Here is a 17,722-nt window from a genome sequence, read left to right as displayed (position 1 = left end):
GAAGAGAAATTCTAAGGGAAAAAAACGGCACACATCTGACCTGAAGAACAACTGGACCGACCGACCATCAACTCCCTCTTACCGAGATCTGGACCAATGGGATGAAGAGCAGGAGTGACGCGCAACATCCTATTGGCTGTCAGCGTCAGCCACTTTACATGCGTGAAATAAAAATCGTACGCGCGCAGATGTTTGAGAAAGCCTTGATTACTGAATTTCACTTCTGCTAAATCCAAACCAAACTCCCCCCTTATATCGTTTGTTTTGGGGTGTTGAGTTAATGAAATCATGTGATGTTTATATTAATTCATAGTGCCAGTTGTACAAAAACAGAAACAAAACAATTGCTCTTTTTCCGGCTGACTACGAACGCACCACCGTCCAGCCGCTGTTCGTGGATCTTCGTGTATTTTCGTCCTCGTGCCCTGGTTGGTCCGCTGCTCTTCGTGTCTCCGGACGTGCTGCCTCTCTAGTGTCACCTTGTCCCGGCGTCCCGGCAGCTGGCAGGTAGACGGTCCTGCGCCTCCCTCCCCGCCCACCCCACCCCTCCCCCCACTCACACACCGGCAGCAGCGACACGGAGAAACATGGCGGAGGCGAAGCCCAGAACTTCCCGAAGGCCATCAAGTTCCTGTTTGGGGCTTAGCCGGGTAGGTGCCGCTGCTAGCTTGAGGCTAACGGAGCTGAATGCTGCTACTGACCCGAAGGTCACGTGTTTCATGATGCCACGGGAGGCCGCTGTCACACCGAGCGCTCCTAGTGTCGCCTAGCTGCTAATGCTAACTGTTATTGCGGCCGGTGTGTTACGTCATACCCGGTTTGTGAACGCATATGAGGCCGTCTGAAAGAAACACCAGCACTAACGGCTCTTTGAACGGTAGCAGAACTCCACACCGACCGAACCGAAGAGAACCTGAAAACGACGTTCAAAATCTGTTGGAGCTGGTTCTGTCCAGTAGTGTGTGTGTGTGTCAGTCAGCACTAGTCTGTGACTTGTCTGTCTGTCTGTCTGTCTGTCTGTCCGTCCTCAGGATGGGGGCGACAGTGTTTGTTCAGCCGTTGGACCTGGTGAAGAACCGGATGCAGCTCAGCGGTCAGGGGACGAAGGGCTCGAGAATACAAGACCAGCTTCCACGCACTGACGTCCATCCTGAGGAACGAGGGCGTGGGTGGCATCTACACTGGGTAAACTGGCTCCTCACCTGTTCCTCGCCCGCTCCTTTGCTCCTCACCTACTCCACCCCTGTGTCAGTCAGTCAGACTCCTAGCGTGTGTGTGTGTGTGTGTGTGTGTGCGCGTGTCAGTCTGTCAGCTGGTCTCCTGCGTCAGGCACCTACACGACGACCCGTCTGGGGATCTACACCATCCTATTTGAGAAGATGACAGGAGCCGACGGCCGGCCGCCCAACTTCTTCCTGAAGGTTCTGTGAAGGTCGTCGGACGGTCTGTTCCATCGGAGCAGCCAACGCTAACGCTAACGCTCCCTCTGCAGGCGCTGATCGGGATGACGGCCGGAGCCACGGGAGCGTTTGTGGGGAACGCCGGCAGAGGTGGCTCTGATCAGGATGACGGCAGACGGACGGTGAGGAGGACAGTAGGCTGTGGGCGGGGTCAACCGCGCTCAGGTGACACTGTGGTTCTGTCCCTCCAGGCTTCCCGCGGACCAGAGGAGAGGCTACACTAACGTGTTTAACGCTCTGGCTCGGATCGCACGAGAAGAAGGTGTCCAGACACTGTGGGCGGGTGAGACGCCGCCGTCGTCCTGCTCTGACGTGTGATGTGTGACGCTGCTGACGACTGACGCTGTGTTTCAGGGGTGTGTTCCCACCATGGCACGGGCGGTGGTGGTGAACGCCGCACAGCTGGCCTCCTACTCTCAGTCCAAACAGGCACTGCTGGACTCTGGTACACAGATAACACACACATACACACACACACACACACACACACACACCACACACACACACACACACATAGATGACAGAGGGAACAAGCAAAAGCTGTTTGTCTCCTGAGGACGTCAGTGTTCTCATCCAACGACAAAACAAAGACACAACACAATGACACGACCGCACACATGACCTGACAGGAACCATGTCCTTCACAACCGCTAACCCACAGGTAGCACAGCTGAAACTGAGTAGCTGAGTGTTCAACACACTCCAACACATGGCTAACACCTAAGCTAACACCTAAGCTAACACCTAAGCTGACACTCAGCTGACACTCAGCTAACACCTCAGCTAACACTCAGCTACACCTAAGCTAACACTCAGCTAACACCTAAGCTAACACTCAGCTAACACCTAAGCTAACACCTCAGCTGACACTCAGCTAACACCTCAGCTGACACTCAGCTAACACCTCAGCTGACACTCAGCTAACACCTCAGCTGACACTCAGCTAACACCTAAGATGACACTCAGCTGACACTCAGCTAACACCTAAGCTGACACTCAGCTAACACCTAAGATAACACCAAAGATGACACTCAGCTAACACCTAAGCTAACACCAAAGATGACACTCAGCTAACACCTAAGCTAACACCAAAGATGACACTCAGCTAACACCTAAGCTAACACCAAAGATGACACTCAGCTAACACCTAAGCTAACACCAAAGATGACACTCAGCTAACACCTAAGCTAACACCAAAGATGACACTCAGCTAACACCTAAGCTAACACCAAAGATGACACTCAGCTAACACCTAAGCCGACATTCGTGTGTTTCAGGATACTTCGGCGACGACATTCTGTGTCATTTCTGTGCCAGTATGATCAGCGGTCTGGTTACCACAGCAGCGTCCATGCCGGTGGACATCGTGAAGACCAGGTGAGCAAATGAAGCGCTCCTGGTGTCAAACAGGACGTGGCAGTGAGAGCTGTTTGTTGTTGGTCAGGATCCAGAACATGAGGACGATCGACGGAAAACCGGAGTACAAGAACGGACTGGTGAGTCGCTCTCGTTACCATGGTGACATAAACAGGACGTGATGGGAAATAGAGTGAGACAGACAAGCTGCTCAATGGCTTGGAGACGAGGTCGCCCTGATCTTTGACCTTTTGTGCTTCACAGGATTATTGATTATGGATTACTGATTACAGCTTAATGATGACTGATTATTATTCTGATTATTATTATTGACCACATGTTTGACCTGAGTAACCGGCACCCCCCCCCTCCCCCATCAGGAGGTGCTGGTGCGTGTGGTGGGGAGGGAGGGCTTCTTCTCGCTGTGGAAGGGTTTCACCCCGTACTACGCCCGCCTTGGTCCTCACACCGTTCTCACCTTCATCTTCCTGGAGCAGATGAACCGTCTGTACAAGAACTACGTCCTGGACCGTTGACACGCACACACGCACACACGCACACACGCACACACACACACACACACACACAGACTCACTCCGTCAGTGTTAATTTAAGTTCTTTTTGAAAAAAGAAGATGTAAATTAAATGTAGATCGTTAGTTTGTAGACAGTAGAAACGTTTTACATGCAGACTGTTGCCGTGGTGACGGATTAATAATAAACAGTCTGGATCCCTGCTCCTGTTTCTGTTTGGTTTGTGAACCTCCGGCAGTCAGATGCTCATGGACGTGTCAAAGCCTCTGGACAGATGTGGGAACAGCCCGAGCCTCTCAAACCGCAGAGATTCACATCTGGAACAAGGACGTGGCTGCAGGTGTCCAGCAGGGGGCGACGTGTGAAAGCGGTTCAGTGGGACAAGGCCAAATCGCTCCGAAGTGTTAAAGCAGCGTTTCCCAGATTCATGTCTGAAGGTTTGAACATTTCCATGGAAACAGAAACCATTTGGTGACAAAAATAAGAAACAGGAAAAAAACGTGTCAAGGAGATTGTGTGTGTGTTTGTGTGTCGCTTAAACAGGAGGTAGAGGACAGGAAGTGGGCGTGGCCTGTGGTCAACGTCACAATGTGATTGATTATTTGCAAAGGACAATGTGTGTTTGCTCTTTTACGTGTGTACCGTAGAAAAACACACGTCACATGTTCACTATTCCTGTGTGTGTGTGTGTGTGTGTGTGCGCGCACCACAGGCAAAACCACTTCCTGTTACCACTTGCTGTTCGTGTGTGTGTGTGTGTGTGTGTGTGTGTGTACACGTGCAGCTTCCATAATCTCGGAACAGTTTCTCCTGCATGTTTGGCATTCTTGCCAGGGGTCAAAGGTCAGACTGACTGACTGGGAAGTACCTGTCCATACCTGTCCGACCTGAACCCCGGTCCTCACCTTGACCAGCCCCAAGTGTGTCCACACACACACACACACACACACACACACCCCCAAACGTCCAATCAAACTGTTCCATGCTGCATACTGGTGATACTGGATGAACACGTGAACGGATGAACACATGAATGGATGACTGGTTGGAGGATTCAGAAGCGGGAGTTGTCTCAGCGCACACACAGCAGAACTTTGAGATCAGCCAACATGTTTGAACATGTCGCTCATTCCCCAACTCTGCTGACACACACACACACACACACACACACACACACACATATACCTGGGCCCGTTGAGACGCGTGTGTGTGAGCTGAGGAATGCAGCGTGTCAAGACGGTAGAAACACTAAATGCTTCTGCAGCTGTGACACGATGCCTTGTGTGTGTGTGTGTGTGTGAGAGACGCTGTAGGTCGTGCTGGTGACAGAATGCGGTTGAACGAGGCTCAGCAGCGGCGTGAGGAAGTGGTCTGAGCTGAACATGTGGAAACGAAGAGTTGCAGAGTTGTGCAGCAACTTCCTGTCGCACAACAACTGCAGCTGACAAGGGGCTCAGGACACACACTCTACACACGATGTACTCGTACTGAGTAGATGTGTGTGTGTGTGTGTGTGTGTGTGTGTGTGTGTGTGTCAGTGACACACTGAGCGGCTAACATGCTAACGGCTAGCTGAGGCACCGTGCGTGTTTCTGACGTTTATCTCACAGTGTGAAAACTCCACGGCGACTTTCTGACGTTGTAACTTCCTGGTGTGGACTTCCCAGGTGAGAGAGTGAGTGAGCGAGGCAGGAAGTGGCCTGCAGGCTGGGAGGAGTCCAGCCTATAAGAGGACAGGCGCCGCGCTCCTCTCTGCATTTCACTTCTGTCGCCTCCTTCCTGACAGCTCAGACCCTCCCTGTACAGGTGAGTGCACACACACACACACACACACTCACACACACACACCGGCCGTGTGTTAAAGCCGGTGTGTTCCTCAGGATGTCGTGGATGGCGTACGTCGATAATTTGATCGCTTCCAATGAGTCTAAGCTGATTGCGGATGCGGCGATCTGTGGCTGCGTAGGGCAGAATCCAGCGGTGTGGGCGACGTCACCGGGCCTGAAACTCACGGTAAACACACACACACACACACACACACACACACAGGTTGGAGTGACATGTCTTTTTACATGGAAGGGGCTTTGACCTCCGACCCCCCCCAACGTCTCAGCAGCAGCACGGCGTCACGCGTCTTCGTTTTCTGGGCGCGTTCAGGCTCAACAGGATGGGTGGAGAAGGTGGGCTCATTTGGAAAAGTGTGTTTCTGACGTGTTCCGACAAGCCGACCCTCAACTTCACAGTCTGGTATCCATAGAAACCACCGTCTCATTGGCTCGTGCCCAGAAAGGCTTTCCTTCATTTTATACAGAGAAAAATCAAAGAACCAGTTGAACGCACTTTTGTCTTGTGTTTTCCACAATGCCACATTCCTGCGTTTAATTTGAAAAACCAACAACAAGTTTCAATGACTTTATGGAGTCGACAGTTTTTTCTGCACTGAGACTTTGTGCAAACAAACTTCTGGAACAAGTTGAACGACTTCTCCTGTGTGAAGTGAAACTTGTCCATCGGATGTTTCCCCCAGTGTGCTCCTTTCAGGTGACGTCTGTCGTGAACGTTTTGCAGCAGCGTCTCGTTTCCGCGTGTTTCTGGGTTTTTGGCGGCTGCGGAGCGAAGTTAAACTTCCTTATAAGGACACGAAGGCAAAAAGACACGGGTGCAGGAAGTGGAGACGATCACTTCCTGTTTCTGTCACGGTGGAGCGAGGCGCTTTCTGTGTGACCTTTGACCTCTACTGTGTGTCGAGTCTGAACTCGTCCTACAAACTTCTTCTCCTCATTCGTCGACGCTCTGCTGCTGCTGTCATCACAGCGCCACCGCCAGGCTGACGTGTGTCTGTTCCGGCTCATCACAGCGAACTGATCGATAATGTCGAATACGCAATGGGTGCTTCCTCCCCTTCCTCCCCCCCCCCCCCGGCGTGTGTGTTTCACCTGACTCATCGGTTCTTGATCGGACCGACTGGGATCATCCTGAGTCAGCGGTTCCACCATCAGGGGATCAGCAAATATGTCCGCGGTGCGTTCAGTGTCGGTGCGTGACGTTGTAACAACAGTCGAACCAGTTGAACCAGTCGTGGTGGAGACCTTCGATAACGTCTGCCACCTGTGTGTTTCCAGCAAATAGACTAGCCCCTCTGGCTGCTAGTGGAATCCTGCTGTGATGATGACATGATGATGATGAGTTCAGGTGAGCGTGGGAGTTCAGAGCCTTGCGTCTGTGCACCTGTCTCCCTCAGGAAGAAGAAATCAAGCGTCTGTCCGGCAGCAGGACGGACTTCGGACAGAACGGTGTGACCATCTCAGGGCTGAGGTGCAGGATGTTGCGTGACTTGATCGACGACGATAAAGTGTTATCAATGTCCCTGCTGACCAAAGAGGACGAGGACGGTGTCCGCTACAGCGTGGTTGTGGGGAAGAGCAAGACTGGTACGACACACACACACACACACACACACAAATCACCCAGTTATTATAGTGAAATCTGTGAATTTACCTCTGTGTGTGTGTGTGTGTGTGTGTGTGTGTGTGTGTGTGTGTGTGTGTCACAGCTCTGGTCATCGCTAAGGGCTGTAAGGATGCCAAAGCGCCTGCAATCACCAAGACGGTTTTTGAAATTGTGAAACACCTGAAAGACGCTAACATGTGACTGTCATGTGTGTGCTCCCGTGACCGGGTCCAGGAGCTGCGTCACTCCGCGTCTCGTCCCGTCCCGTGTCTCGTCCCCTCAGAGAGTGTTTGTTCGATATTTTCACCTTCCTGGCATTCTGCACCATCAGGGACAAACAAGTGTTTAATGCTGAGTAAAGGGTGTGTGTGCATGTGTGTTTAAAGCAGAAAGCCAGTGTTACATTTTTTACAGCGGAGTCCGAGCTGCGTCCAATCAGAGCGCTGTGACCACCTGAAAATAAAAGGTGTTTATTCTGAGAAGCAGATGCTGCGTCTGTGTCATGAATCATTCCACAACACCTGACGGTCGGTTCTCTCACTGCTGCCAGGAGAACACAACTGCTCCTTGTGTGTTGTGCTGCTCGTTGTGTTTCGTGCTGCCCGTTGTGTGTTGTGCCAGCTGTTTGTCATCACGATGGATGACGGAACAGGTACCACTGAAATGTCAGTGCCTCTGTGTGTGTGTGTGTGTGTGTGTGTGTGCTGCACAGATGACTAGACGTGAAGTTCAAGCTGCTGGTGAGTACAAACTAAGAAATGCTGCGTTGGGGCTGCAGACATGAGCGGTTAAATTTAGCTGCAGCGACTGAGCAAATTACAGTTAAAGGTGAATGTAAAGGGTAGTGTGTGTGTGTGTGTGTGTGTGTGTGTGTTTCGGGGTTCCTGCCCTTTGCGGTGAATGCTGCTCAACTGTCTCACGTTTCCTCTTTAGATGAACTTTGACCTTCTCTGTCTGCGTTAGGGATCGTCTCACAGTGACCTGACACACTTCAGAGTACAGAGGACTCGTGTTCCTACGTGGAATCAGTCGAGTGCACTCGACTTTCAGCTACTTTTAAAAAGTTCTGTTTTAAGAGAAGTTCAAGTCTTTTACTGTTTCATTGATTTTGTAACATGTACCATTTTCTTTCCAACTCCATAAGAATACTGCATTTGTAAGTACTATAAAAGTACATCTGATGATTCATACTTCATGCTCCCACCACTAAAACTGCTGTTTACCATGACAGCTACTTGTGCTAACACATAAACGCTATGACCAGTTTTATAACTACCACTAAACTCCATGACAGTACTGGAACATTCTTTTGTTTTTTTTGCCTCTGGAATCCCTCATGTTCCTCTGAACACCACGGCTGTAAACACACAGAACCTTTGTGCTTTTTTTTTTGGATTTTCACTCACATGAAGTTTTAGAACAGATGGAACATGTCGGCAGGTTTTACCGTTTCCTGCTGAACCTTCACATCCTGACTGTCCCTGCCCTCCAGCCAGGTCCTCCCCATTCCAGGGAGCGTCTATAAAAAGCCGTCGGAAGACAAACAGACACTTTCCACATCAGGCAGGCAGCCGAACGGACGGACGGACAGAAACGACACTACAGCTGAGGTAAGCTGAGTTCCACCCCGTGACCTTCCTGCTCTTATTTTGAAAGTCAGCATCAGACATTGGTTCAGAGGAGGTGTGCAGTCAACACACACGTCTTTCAGCTCATCCACTGACTCTTGGCAAAAACATTGCGTTTGACCTTGAGAAGGTCAAAGTGTGGAAATGTGACAAACAACGTCCAGACTGACGGAACCAAACATATGAACCACCTGGTGGCAGCATTAGCATCATTCTAGAATTAGCCTTCAGCTGGAGCCATGACTGTCTTGTGACATCACACGTCACTACAGCTGTAAACGTCAGCGTTGAATTCACGTCGACTTCAGGTTGATGGATAGGTTTATGTGAGTCATGAATGTTATGGAAACTTTTCAAGGTGCTCTGGTGCTACATGATAATGCTGCTGCTAAGTTTGCTAGCAAAGCTAACATGGCTGCTAAAATGCTAATGATCATGGAGATGCTACAATGCCACCACTGTGGTTTGACGCTGCTCCACACAGGAACCTGCAGCTTGACTGCTGACAGTTTCAAATCGAGCGGCGGTTTGTCATCACACCACGAGTTGTGCGACAGGCACTGCACTGCTGCAGGAAGGAAAGTGGAGAGACGTCCACATCCCAGTGCAATCCACTCCGAATGAAGTTCTCTGCTTCTATTTTTCTTTCAGTCGTTTGGCTGAAAAACACACAAATGAAGGATTTTTGTTCATGGATATGCCGGGTCCGTGCGTGCAAACACTCAGCATCAACACATAAACACACCGCGACGTGTTTATCGTCATGGTGACGTTGGTACCGACTGCGTCATCGGTCGTGATGAAACTGTTTGTTCCACATTTGTGGAGGAACCAGAACCCAGTGGACAGCGACCTGACCATCAGTCACAACTACAAAGCTTCACCTGAGACAGGTACCTCGGTGTGTGTGTGTGTGTGTGTGTGTGTGTGTGTGTGTGTTCCAGTCGCAGACAGAACTTAATCATTTGCACAAATCACAGTCTGAAGCTTGTTCCTGCTTCAGGACGTTGAGATCAGCTCACAAATACCTCTGAATGTCAGGAGGGGATTCTAGAACAGTCACCTCAGAGCATGACCTCTGTGAAAGGTCAGGGAAAAGGTCAAAGTTTTACACACAGTATCAATAACTGTAGAGAACACTCAGCGCCCCCCCCCAACTCCCACATATACACCCACACACACCCCATGTGTCACCACATTGGTCTCTCCCGCTTTCCCATTGGCTCTGTCTGCCACCTGTTGTGGGTGAAGCTTTCTGATTGGCTGTAAGGGGTTAAGGGGGGGCGTAGCTTGTGAGGACACAGAGAATCTGCTTGTCAACATGGAGGCACCATGGCGATACACAGGATCTCCACCACAGGTTACACCCACACAGATTGATATTTTGACATGTGCTGCCTGATGAGTGTTTTCAAGGTCACAGTTTAATGAACTGTCTGATTGTCGGAGTGTGTGTGTGTGTGTGTGTGTGTGTGTGTGTGTGTGTGTGTGTGTGTGTGTGTGTGTCTGACTAGAGACAAATCTTCCGACTCAACACTGACTCTTGCGTCCTGGATCAAACCGTTCTCAGCTGGTCCCCAAGTCTACCATCGGTGCCATCAATGACTCAAAGTGCTTCATCAGCGCGTCATCTGCATCTTCACTTTGTGAATAGAACTGTGTGTGTGTGTGTGTGTGTGTGTGTGTGTGTGTGTGTGTGTGTGTGTCAGTCAGGATGTCCATCACTAAGATTCACGCTCGGGAGATTCTGGACTCAAGAGGAAACCCCACAGTGGAAGTAGACCTGTTGACGACAAAGGGTGAGTAGGCTGTTAGCCTAGCTTACCTACGTCCCTCAGCGCTGTTAGCCTAGCTTACCTACGTCCTCAGCGCTGTTAGCCTAGCTTACCTACGTCCTCAGCGCTGTTAGCCTAGCTTACCTACGTCCTCAGCGCTGTTAGCCTAGCTTACCTACGTCCTCAGCGCTGTTAGCCTAGCTTACCTACGTCCTCAGCGCTGTTAGCCTAGCTTACCTACGTCCTCAGCGCTGTTAGCCTAGCTTACCTACGTCCTCAGCGCTGTTAGCCTAGCTCAAGGACACCAGCACTGACGCTCCATCCGTCTCAGGTCTGTTCCGTGCAGCCGTTCCCAGCGGCGCATCGACCGGCGTCCATGAAGCTCTGGAGCTCCGTGATGGCGACAAGTCCCGCTACCTGGGCAAAGGTTTGTTCCCAGAGTTTGAAACCGTTGCTTTGGAAAGTAAATCCTACATTTTCAATCAAACCAGAACACCCCGTCCCCACGTGTCCATGTGTGCAGGAACGCTGAAGGCCGTGGATCACGTCAACAAGGACATTGCCCCCAAGCTCATTGAGAAGGTTTCAGAACACGCTCAGTGTTTGACGTTTCAGGGACAGTGAACGTTCCTCCGCTGCACTGACTGACTGTGGCTGGGGGCTAACGATCTGCTAGCTAACATGTCGTCCATCTCTGTGTCCAGAAGTTTAGCGTTGTCGAGCAGGAGAAGATCGACAAGTTCATGCTGGAGCTCGATGGCACGGAGAACAAATGTGAGGACCCGTCCGTCTGTCCGTGTCTCATCGCACCTCTCCGTCAGTCTGACACGTCTGCTCGTCCGCCTGTCCATCTGTAGCTCAGTTTGGTGCTAATGCTATCCTGGGTGTGTCGCTGGCCGTCTGTAAGGGCCGGAGCGGCGGAGAAGGGAGTTCCTCTCTACCGCCACATTGCCGACCTCGCCGGGCACAAGGATGTCATACTTCCTGTCCCTGTAAGTGGGAGGGGCTTCTGAAGGAACTGTCTTCAAAATGATCCTTTGGTCTCATCGGTGCGGTTAGCGGTACACAGTTAGCACTAGCAGGTGAACCGCTGAATTTTCGAACCGTCGTCTTCTCGTCCAAAGGCCTTTAACGTCATCAACGGCGGCAGCCATGCTGGGAACAAACTGGCCATGCAGGAGTTTATGATTCTTCCCATCGGAGCTGCCAACTTCCACGAGGCCATGAGGATCGGCGCCGAGGTGAGACACACACACACAGCTGCTTGGGTTAGCTTAGCTCTGGGGTGTGACCGCGCCGGTGTGTGCAGGTCTACCACAATCTGAAGAACGTGATCAAAGCCAAGTACGGGAAGGACGCCACCAACGTGGGAGACGAGGGAGGCTTCGCCCCCAACATCCTGGAGAACAACGAGGGTGAGAGCGGCGGGGCGGGGCGGGGCGGGGGGCGGGGGCGGCTGTGGGCCGTCTCCGACGTCCGACTGGCTGTGAAGAACCAGACTCACAGGTTCCCGGTCGTACTTCCTGCAGCGCTGGAGCTCCTGAAGTCGGCCATCGAGAAGGCCGGCTACCCTGACAAGATCGTCATCGGAATGGACGTGGCCGCGTCCGAGTTCTTCCGCAGCGGAAAGTACGACTTGGACTTCAAGTCACCTGACGACCCGTCCAGACACATCAGCGGCGAGAAGCTGGGAGACTTGTACCGCAGCTTCATCAAGAACTACCCAGGTGAGCTGTCCCAGACGGGCCGAGGCTCAGCAGAGAGTCTAGAACCTTCAGCACCGTGATCATCCACGGACAGGAAGTCAGACTAATTGGCTCAATGCTAACGAGCTACTGCTAACTAGACCCAGGACGGCCTGCTGATTGGTCAGCTGATGGCGTCCTCCTGTCTCTGTCTCCTGTCTCAAGTCCAGTCCATCGAGGATCCCTTCGACCAGGACGACTGGGAGAACTGGGCAAAGTTCACGTCCTCTGTGGACATTCAGGTGAGCCCCCCCCGCCCCCCCCCAGGACCATCGGCACCGACTGATGTCTGCCCACCCGTCAGATCGTAGGAGATGACCTGACCGTGACCAATCCCAAGAGGATCCAGCAGGCCGTGGAGAAGAAGGCCTGCAACTGTCTGCTGCTGAAGGTCAACCAGATCGGCTCGGTGACCGAGTCCATCCGCGCGTAAGACTGGTCCTCCATCTGTCCATTGATAGGGACGGGGGTCGGTGTTTGACGGAGGGCGTCTGTCTGTGTCCGTCCGTCTGTCTGTGTGTGTCTCAGGTGTAAACTGGCCCAGAGCAGTGGTTGGGGCGTGATGGTCAGCCATCGATCCGGAGAGACTGAGGACACCTTCATCTCCGACCTGGTGGTGGGACTCTGCACTGGACAGGTAGACGGACAGAGAGACAGGTCACTGAGGGTCGTTTGTCTGAAGACGTTGTTGTCCTCTTAGATTAAGACCGGCGCCCCCTGCAGGTCAGAGCGTTTGGCCAAATACAATCAGCTGATGAGGTGAGAACGTCCCGTCAGAACAAAGTACTGGTCACTGCTCATGTACTTGTCCTCCTCATGACCTCTGACCTCTGACCTCCAGGATCGAGGAGGAGCTGGGAGACAAGGCCAAGTTTGCCGGGAAGGACTTCCGCCACCCCAAGATCAACTAGAAGCTCTTCTCCTCGCTCTGTCGCTATAACAACCGACTGCCCTCTAGCTGGAATTCCCCCAATTAAATAAAGATGATTTCGAAAACAGGAATCTGAGCTGCGACCGTTTGTTCGTCACACCGGTCAAAGTTGTTGTCAGCTGAAACAAAGACACCATGTCAGATCCCTGAACGTGCGCAGGAGGATCCGATCACCACCTGCTGGGTCGTAAAGGTGATGAGCCCCGCCCCCTCAGTATTAGTGGCCGGGGACGAGCCGCAGGAAGCGGAAACGTCGACTTTGGTGAGTGACGGCAGATCTGTGTTGTGTGATTGTTGTGTTGTGAGATCTATGTGAGATCTCCACCTGCACCTGAATGCACCATCTGATGACAGTTTGTTCTACATGTCAATGAGATGTCGATGCTCTGTAGCGGCACCGCCAAGTTTCACCCACTCCGACTGGAGGTCGTTACTCACGTCCACACACACGCTGTCGCTGACGTCAATGGTGACAGGCTGAGGGAGTTTGGGCGGAAGGCAGCCTGTCGCCTAGAGACGACCGTCGGCCGTGAGACGTCTGGCAGCAGAAAGTCAAACCGTTAGCGACACGCTAACTGTCTGACAGACGCCGAGCGTTTGGTGGTTCTTTGTTGCTGCTTGAACCCAAACAAACAAACAAACAAACAGGTTCCTACTGGTGGCGTCACACACTGGTGGGTGTACTGTCCCAGCCAATCAGGAAACGTTTCGCTTTCCACGTAAAACAGATCACAGCGGTCGTTCCAGCGTCATCACGCTAACGTGAGGTTCTGATCCGACTGGCAGAGTGTGTGTCGCTGTGTGGGGGCTGGAATGTTCCGTCACAACAGCTCATCAATCACCTGATTGGAGAGAATGAGGTCGCTGATCACAACACGGGTTATTACCCCGTGTGTGTGTGATGACGTCGGCTGTGTCCTTCTGAATGGAGGGCGGGGATTTGTCGGAGTGGGACAAAGGCAGCAGGGGGTCATTAAACACACACACACACACACACACACACACACACACCTTTCCCCGGCTCCATGTGAACCCCTATAGCTCCGCCTTCTTCCACAGGAAATAGTTGCTGATGACGACGCGGTCACTGTGGTGATGCTTTACGAGGGGGTGGGACCACCGAGGTCAGGGGTCGTGGGGTCAGACACCAGAGACACGCTATCGACAGATTCAGGTCAAACATGAGGAAGATTCACCTGCTTGTAACCATAGCGACAGGGCTGTCCTTCAGGGAGCCCTCAACAACCTCTGGCACCTTCTCAAGGACATCAGAGAACTTCTCCTCAACTCCTGGAGGCCTCTGTGGAACTCCTCTAGGGTTCTTCAGACTCTTCAGTGCCCAACACGGGCTCCTCCAGGATCTGTGGAACCTCCCTCAGGAACTATCATCTGCTGTGGAGTCCAGGAGGTTCTCCGTGATCCCGTTCAAGGGTGGAAACCTGACTGACAGATCGGACCCTTCAACTTATGCAAGAACACGGCTCAGTTCTGGAAGGTGTTCAAGGATCTGCAGACCTTCTCTGGAACTCCAGGACTCTTCCCAGGTCATTTTTATCTCCGTCTTCCTGTTAGTGTGTGTGTGTGTGTGTGTGTGTGTGTGTGTGTGTGTGAGAGAGGCAGAGACAACCGTTGTCGAGGGAGACGGCAGGAAGAATGTGTGACATCACAGCGGCGAGTCCTATAAAAGGCGTGTGTGTGTGTGTGTCGGCCCTCAGACGAGTCCCCTCTGAGGACAAACGGCTTTTTACTGCAACGTTCTGATCAGAAGCATTTGATGGATGATCGCTGACGACCAACACACTCTGAAGCTGGTTGGGATCTTCTGTGTGTCAGTGGAACATTTGACATCAACTCTCAGTAAGTTCTGTTTGTTGGTGAGTCACCGTCTTCACGTCACGTGTTGATCCTGTTTAATTTTCACTGAGAGAAGAAGAAACTAGTTGAGTATTTCACTGATTCACTGATTTGTGTGAAATCTGATCTGAATATTAATGCATGAAGGGCGGAGCTACAGCCAATCAGAGTGCAGGATGATTTAACCACTCGTGTCTGTGAAGGTTCTCAGTCATCCAGGTCATGGTATCTTGCTGGGTTGAATCGTAGGCAACTGGACTCCTGGTTTACTTGAAGACATTTCGCCACTCCTCCCAGAAGCTTCTTCAGTTCTGAGAACAAGATTTAACCAATCGTCTTTTTTGGAATCTGTTTTTAAGATGGCTGCCTCGTCGTCCCTTGTTTCTCTCCTTGTCCTCTTCATCACAGTCACCGTGGAGTCGAGACCGTCGCCTCAAAGCAACGACATGCAGGTCGTCATCTTCACCACCTCCATCTCCTCTCCTTCCTGTGTGAATGAACTCTTCCTGTCTGCAGGTCCTCACCTCCCTGTTCGGAGCTCAACTCTCCTCTCTCATTGTGGCCCCTCCCCCTTCTGATGACATCACAGAGGGATCTGCTGGACGTCCCGCCCCCTCTACCTCTGGGGGCACGGCTGCCAGCCGAGGTGCCGCATGGAGATTGGCTGGCGGACGAGAGGCGACGCCACGGTTCTTCCTCGATTTCCTCCGTCAACACTCGAAGATGAGGAGGCGGAACCGCAAGTCGATGGTGGGAGGAGGGAGAGGATGCTTCGGGATGAAGATGGACCGCATTGGCTCTGTTAGCGGGCTGGGCTGTTAGCGATGGAGCGTTACCGTGGGGACATGGGGACCCAACTCAGGGTCCTCTGGGTACCATGTTACCATGGCACGTGCTGGATTTACTAACGATGAACTAAACTCATGAGGCTAGTGAGGTGTCACCACTGACCCTTGACCCTTGACCCCTGGCTGCAACACAGCCAGAAGACCACTGCCTGTGTGTGTGTGTGTGTGTGTGTGTGTGTGTGTGTGTGTGTGTGACGACAATGTTTAACATGAAGACGTGTGTGTGTGTGTGTGTGTGTTAGAGAGAAAGAGACACAACCTTGTTTTTACATGAAGACGTGTGCAGGTGTGTGTGTGTGAGAAAGAGACGACCGTGTTTTACACAAAGATATGTGTGTGCGTGTGAGACTACAGGCTGAAATAAAGACGAATAAACATTCAGTGGATTCCTGTTTTGTTGCGTTGAACAGCTGGCAAAAAAAACAAACAAAAAAAAAAACACATGTCACACGTGTCACTTGTATATTTGATTCACCTTTCTTCATCCAGTGGCCGCTAGAGGGCGAAGAGGAGCCATTGTGGAGCGTTTACTGTCACGTGACGTGGTCTTCCGCTTTAGCCTCGCTCAACTAGCATTAGCCGGTAGCTTGCAGACTCACACGGAAACAGACCGATCCGGCGGCGCAGGAAACACACACGCACACACCGTCCTCGCGGTTGCTCCCGTCTCTCCGCCCCCCCACAGGCCCGGACAGACTACACGTCGAACATGTCGGCGGTGCAGCGGATGAAAGTGGCGAACGAGCGGCACAGCAAGACCATCACACAACGGGGACACGTCCAGAAAACATCGGTACTGACAGCCAGGCTAACGGCTAACGGCCACTTACCGTGTCCAGTGTGCGTGCAAAGATGTTCACGTTTACGGTGAACACGTCCGTGGAGGTGGGACCGGTTGTCGTGGGTCACACTAACGGTTCTTCCGGGCGCTGTCCGGTTCTGAGCTGTAACGCAGCAATTCACAGGTGAAGAACGTGGCTAGCAGGAATGCTAATTACTCAGCTAGCGTTAGCGTGAGCTGCAGGCGGCTGCGTTCTCTGTCCACATCCTGTCAGACCACAGCTGACCTGGTCATGACCGGACCGGTCGGGAGCAGGTCCTCTTCTTGGGACAACGGAGATAGAACTTCGATAGAAAGCTGCTGTATTCAGTTCCGGAAAGGAAACGGGGCGTTCTGACGTGTCGTTCGTCGTGCATCCGACGTTGGACTGGATGAACTGGATGGATTTAGTCGCTCGGGTTCCACATCACAGGCCACGACGGGAACTCACGGGCTGTGTCCGTTCGTCGTGTGCTCCTTCACACACAGCGGCAGACACACACCTCCTGTGTGAGAATGAGTCTGTTGGCCCAGTTCTGATCTCTGTGTGTGTGTGTGTATGAGTGTGACTAAAGAAACTTCTTTCATCCAGAAATGAAGGATTTTTCAATTCTGTTATCTTGGAAAATGCCAGAAATCAAAGCAAACGTCTTTAGACGTTAACATGTTTGAATTCAGTTTATCAGTAACCCTGAAATATGTGCAGTTTCCCTCATTTCAGGATAAACCCTTTCACACACAAAGTTGAGAATTTACAGTCCAGTTGCTGTCATTACGGTCATGACCCCCAGCTGACAGCAACATGGCTGTTCTCAGCTTTGAAGAACTGTTCCACTTAGCGCAAATAGTTGTGCAATGACGGTACTTGAAAGTATGCTAGCACCAATGTAGCGCCGGCTTTGTTTTTAACGGGCTTTCTAGAACAGGCCCCAGGTGCTGTTCAGTCATGTTCTCAAACATGTGACAGCAGCCAGAGAAACCCCCCTCAAATGTGTGATTGTGCTGTTTGTGAACACGTGAACGTATCAGACAAATGTCACCAACCTCTTGAACTGTCAATGCACAGACTCAGCTTGTGTGTCTGTTTGTCTGTCTGTGTTCCAGCGGCCAGTAAATGATGAGAAGTCTCCAGTGGGTCCATGGCTCCTGGCTTTATTTGTCTTTGTGGTTTGTGGATCAGGTGAGCACACAACACACACACACACACACACACACACACACACACACACACACACACACACACACAGACATGAAACAGTTCATGTCATTAACTTTTATAAAACATCAGTGTGTCATTTCTTCTCAGAAAATGTGACTGGTCC

General features: G+C 51.7%; 3 protein-coding genes across 3 annotated transcripts; all 3 read left to right on the top strand.

The window, feature by feature from the left end:
- Positions 1-1,032: 1,032 nt before the first annotated feature.
- Positions 1,033-3,352, top strand: LOC144738530 (mitochondrial 2-oxoglutarate/malate carrier protein-like). The gene is given in 11 exon segments (XM_078621542.1): positions 1,033-1,098; positions 1,100-1,185; positions 1,305-1,327; positions 1,330-1,421; positions 1,493-1,534; positions 1,536-1,582; positions 1,652-1,739; positions 1,815-1,905; positions 2,738-2,837; positions 2,905-2,956; positions 3,197-3,352. Coding segments are annotated over 11 exon segments (843 nt in total).
- Positions 3,353-10,123: 6,771 nt separating this feature from the next.
- Positions 10,124-12,858, top strand: LOC144738529 (beta-enolase-like). Its single transcript, XM_078621541.1, is given in 14 exon segments — positions 10,124-10,226; positions 10,534-10,629; positions 10,726-10,784; positions 10,907-10,976; positions 11,060-11,109; positions 11,111-11,194; positions 11,327-11,443; positions 11,512-11,617; positions 11,732-11,929; positions 12,113-12,189; positions 12,252-12,376; positions 12,476-12,584; positions 12,648-12,706; positions 12,789-12,858. Coding segments are annotated over 14 exon segments (1,305 nt in total). The 5' UTR covers positions 10,124-10,141.
- A 3,431-nt stretch (positions 12,859-16,289) lies between these two features.
- Positions 16,290-17,580, top strand: LOC144738531 (stress-associated endoplasmic reticulum protein 1-like; the record flags this gene model as incomplete). Its single annotated transcript, XM_078621543.1, has 2 exons — positions 16,290-16,373; positions 17,505-17,580. Coding segments are annotated over exons 1-2 (160 nt in total), but the record flags the coding sequence as incomplete, so codon positions are not given.
- Between the last annotated feature and the right edge of the window lie 142 nt (positions 17,581-17,722).

Source organism: Lampetra planeri, unplaced genomic scaffold (assembly GCF_965212315.1).
Source record: "Lampetra planeri unplaced genomic scaffold, kcLamPlan1.2.h2 scaffold_1038, whole genome shotgun sequence".
Classification (NCBI taxonomy): Eukaryota; Metazoa; Chordata; class Hyperoartia; order Petromyzontiformes; family Petromyzontidae; genus Lampetra; species Lampetra planeri.
Note: the sequence above shows the minus strand (reverse complement) of the source record. Positions and strands in the feature narration are given on the sequence as shown.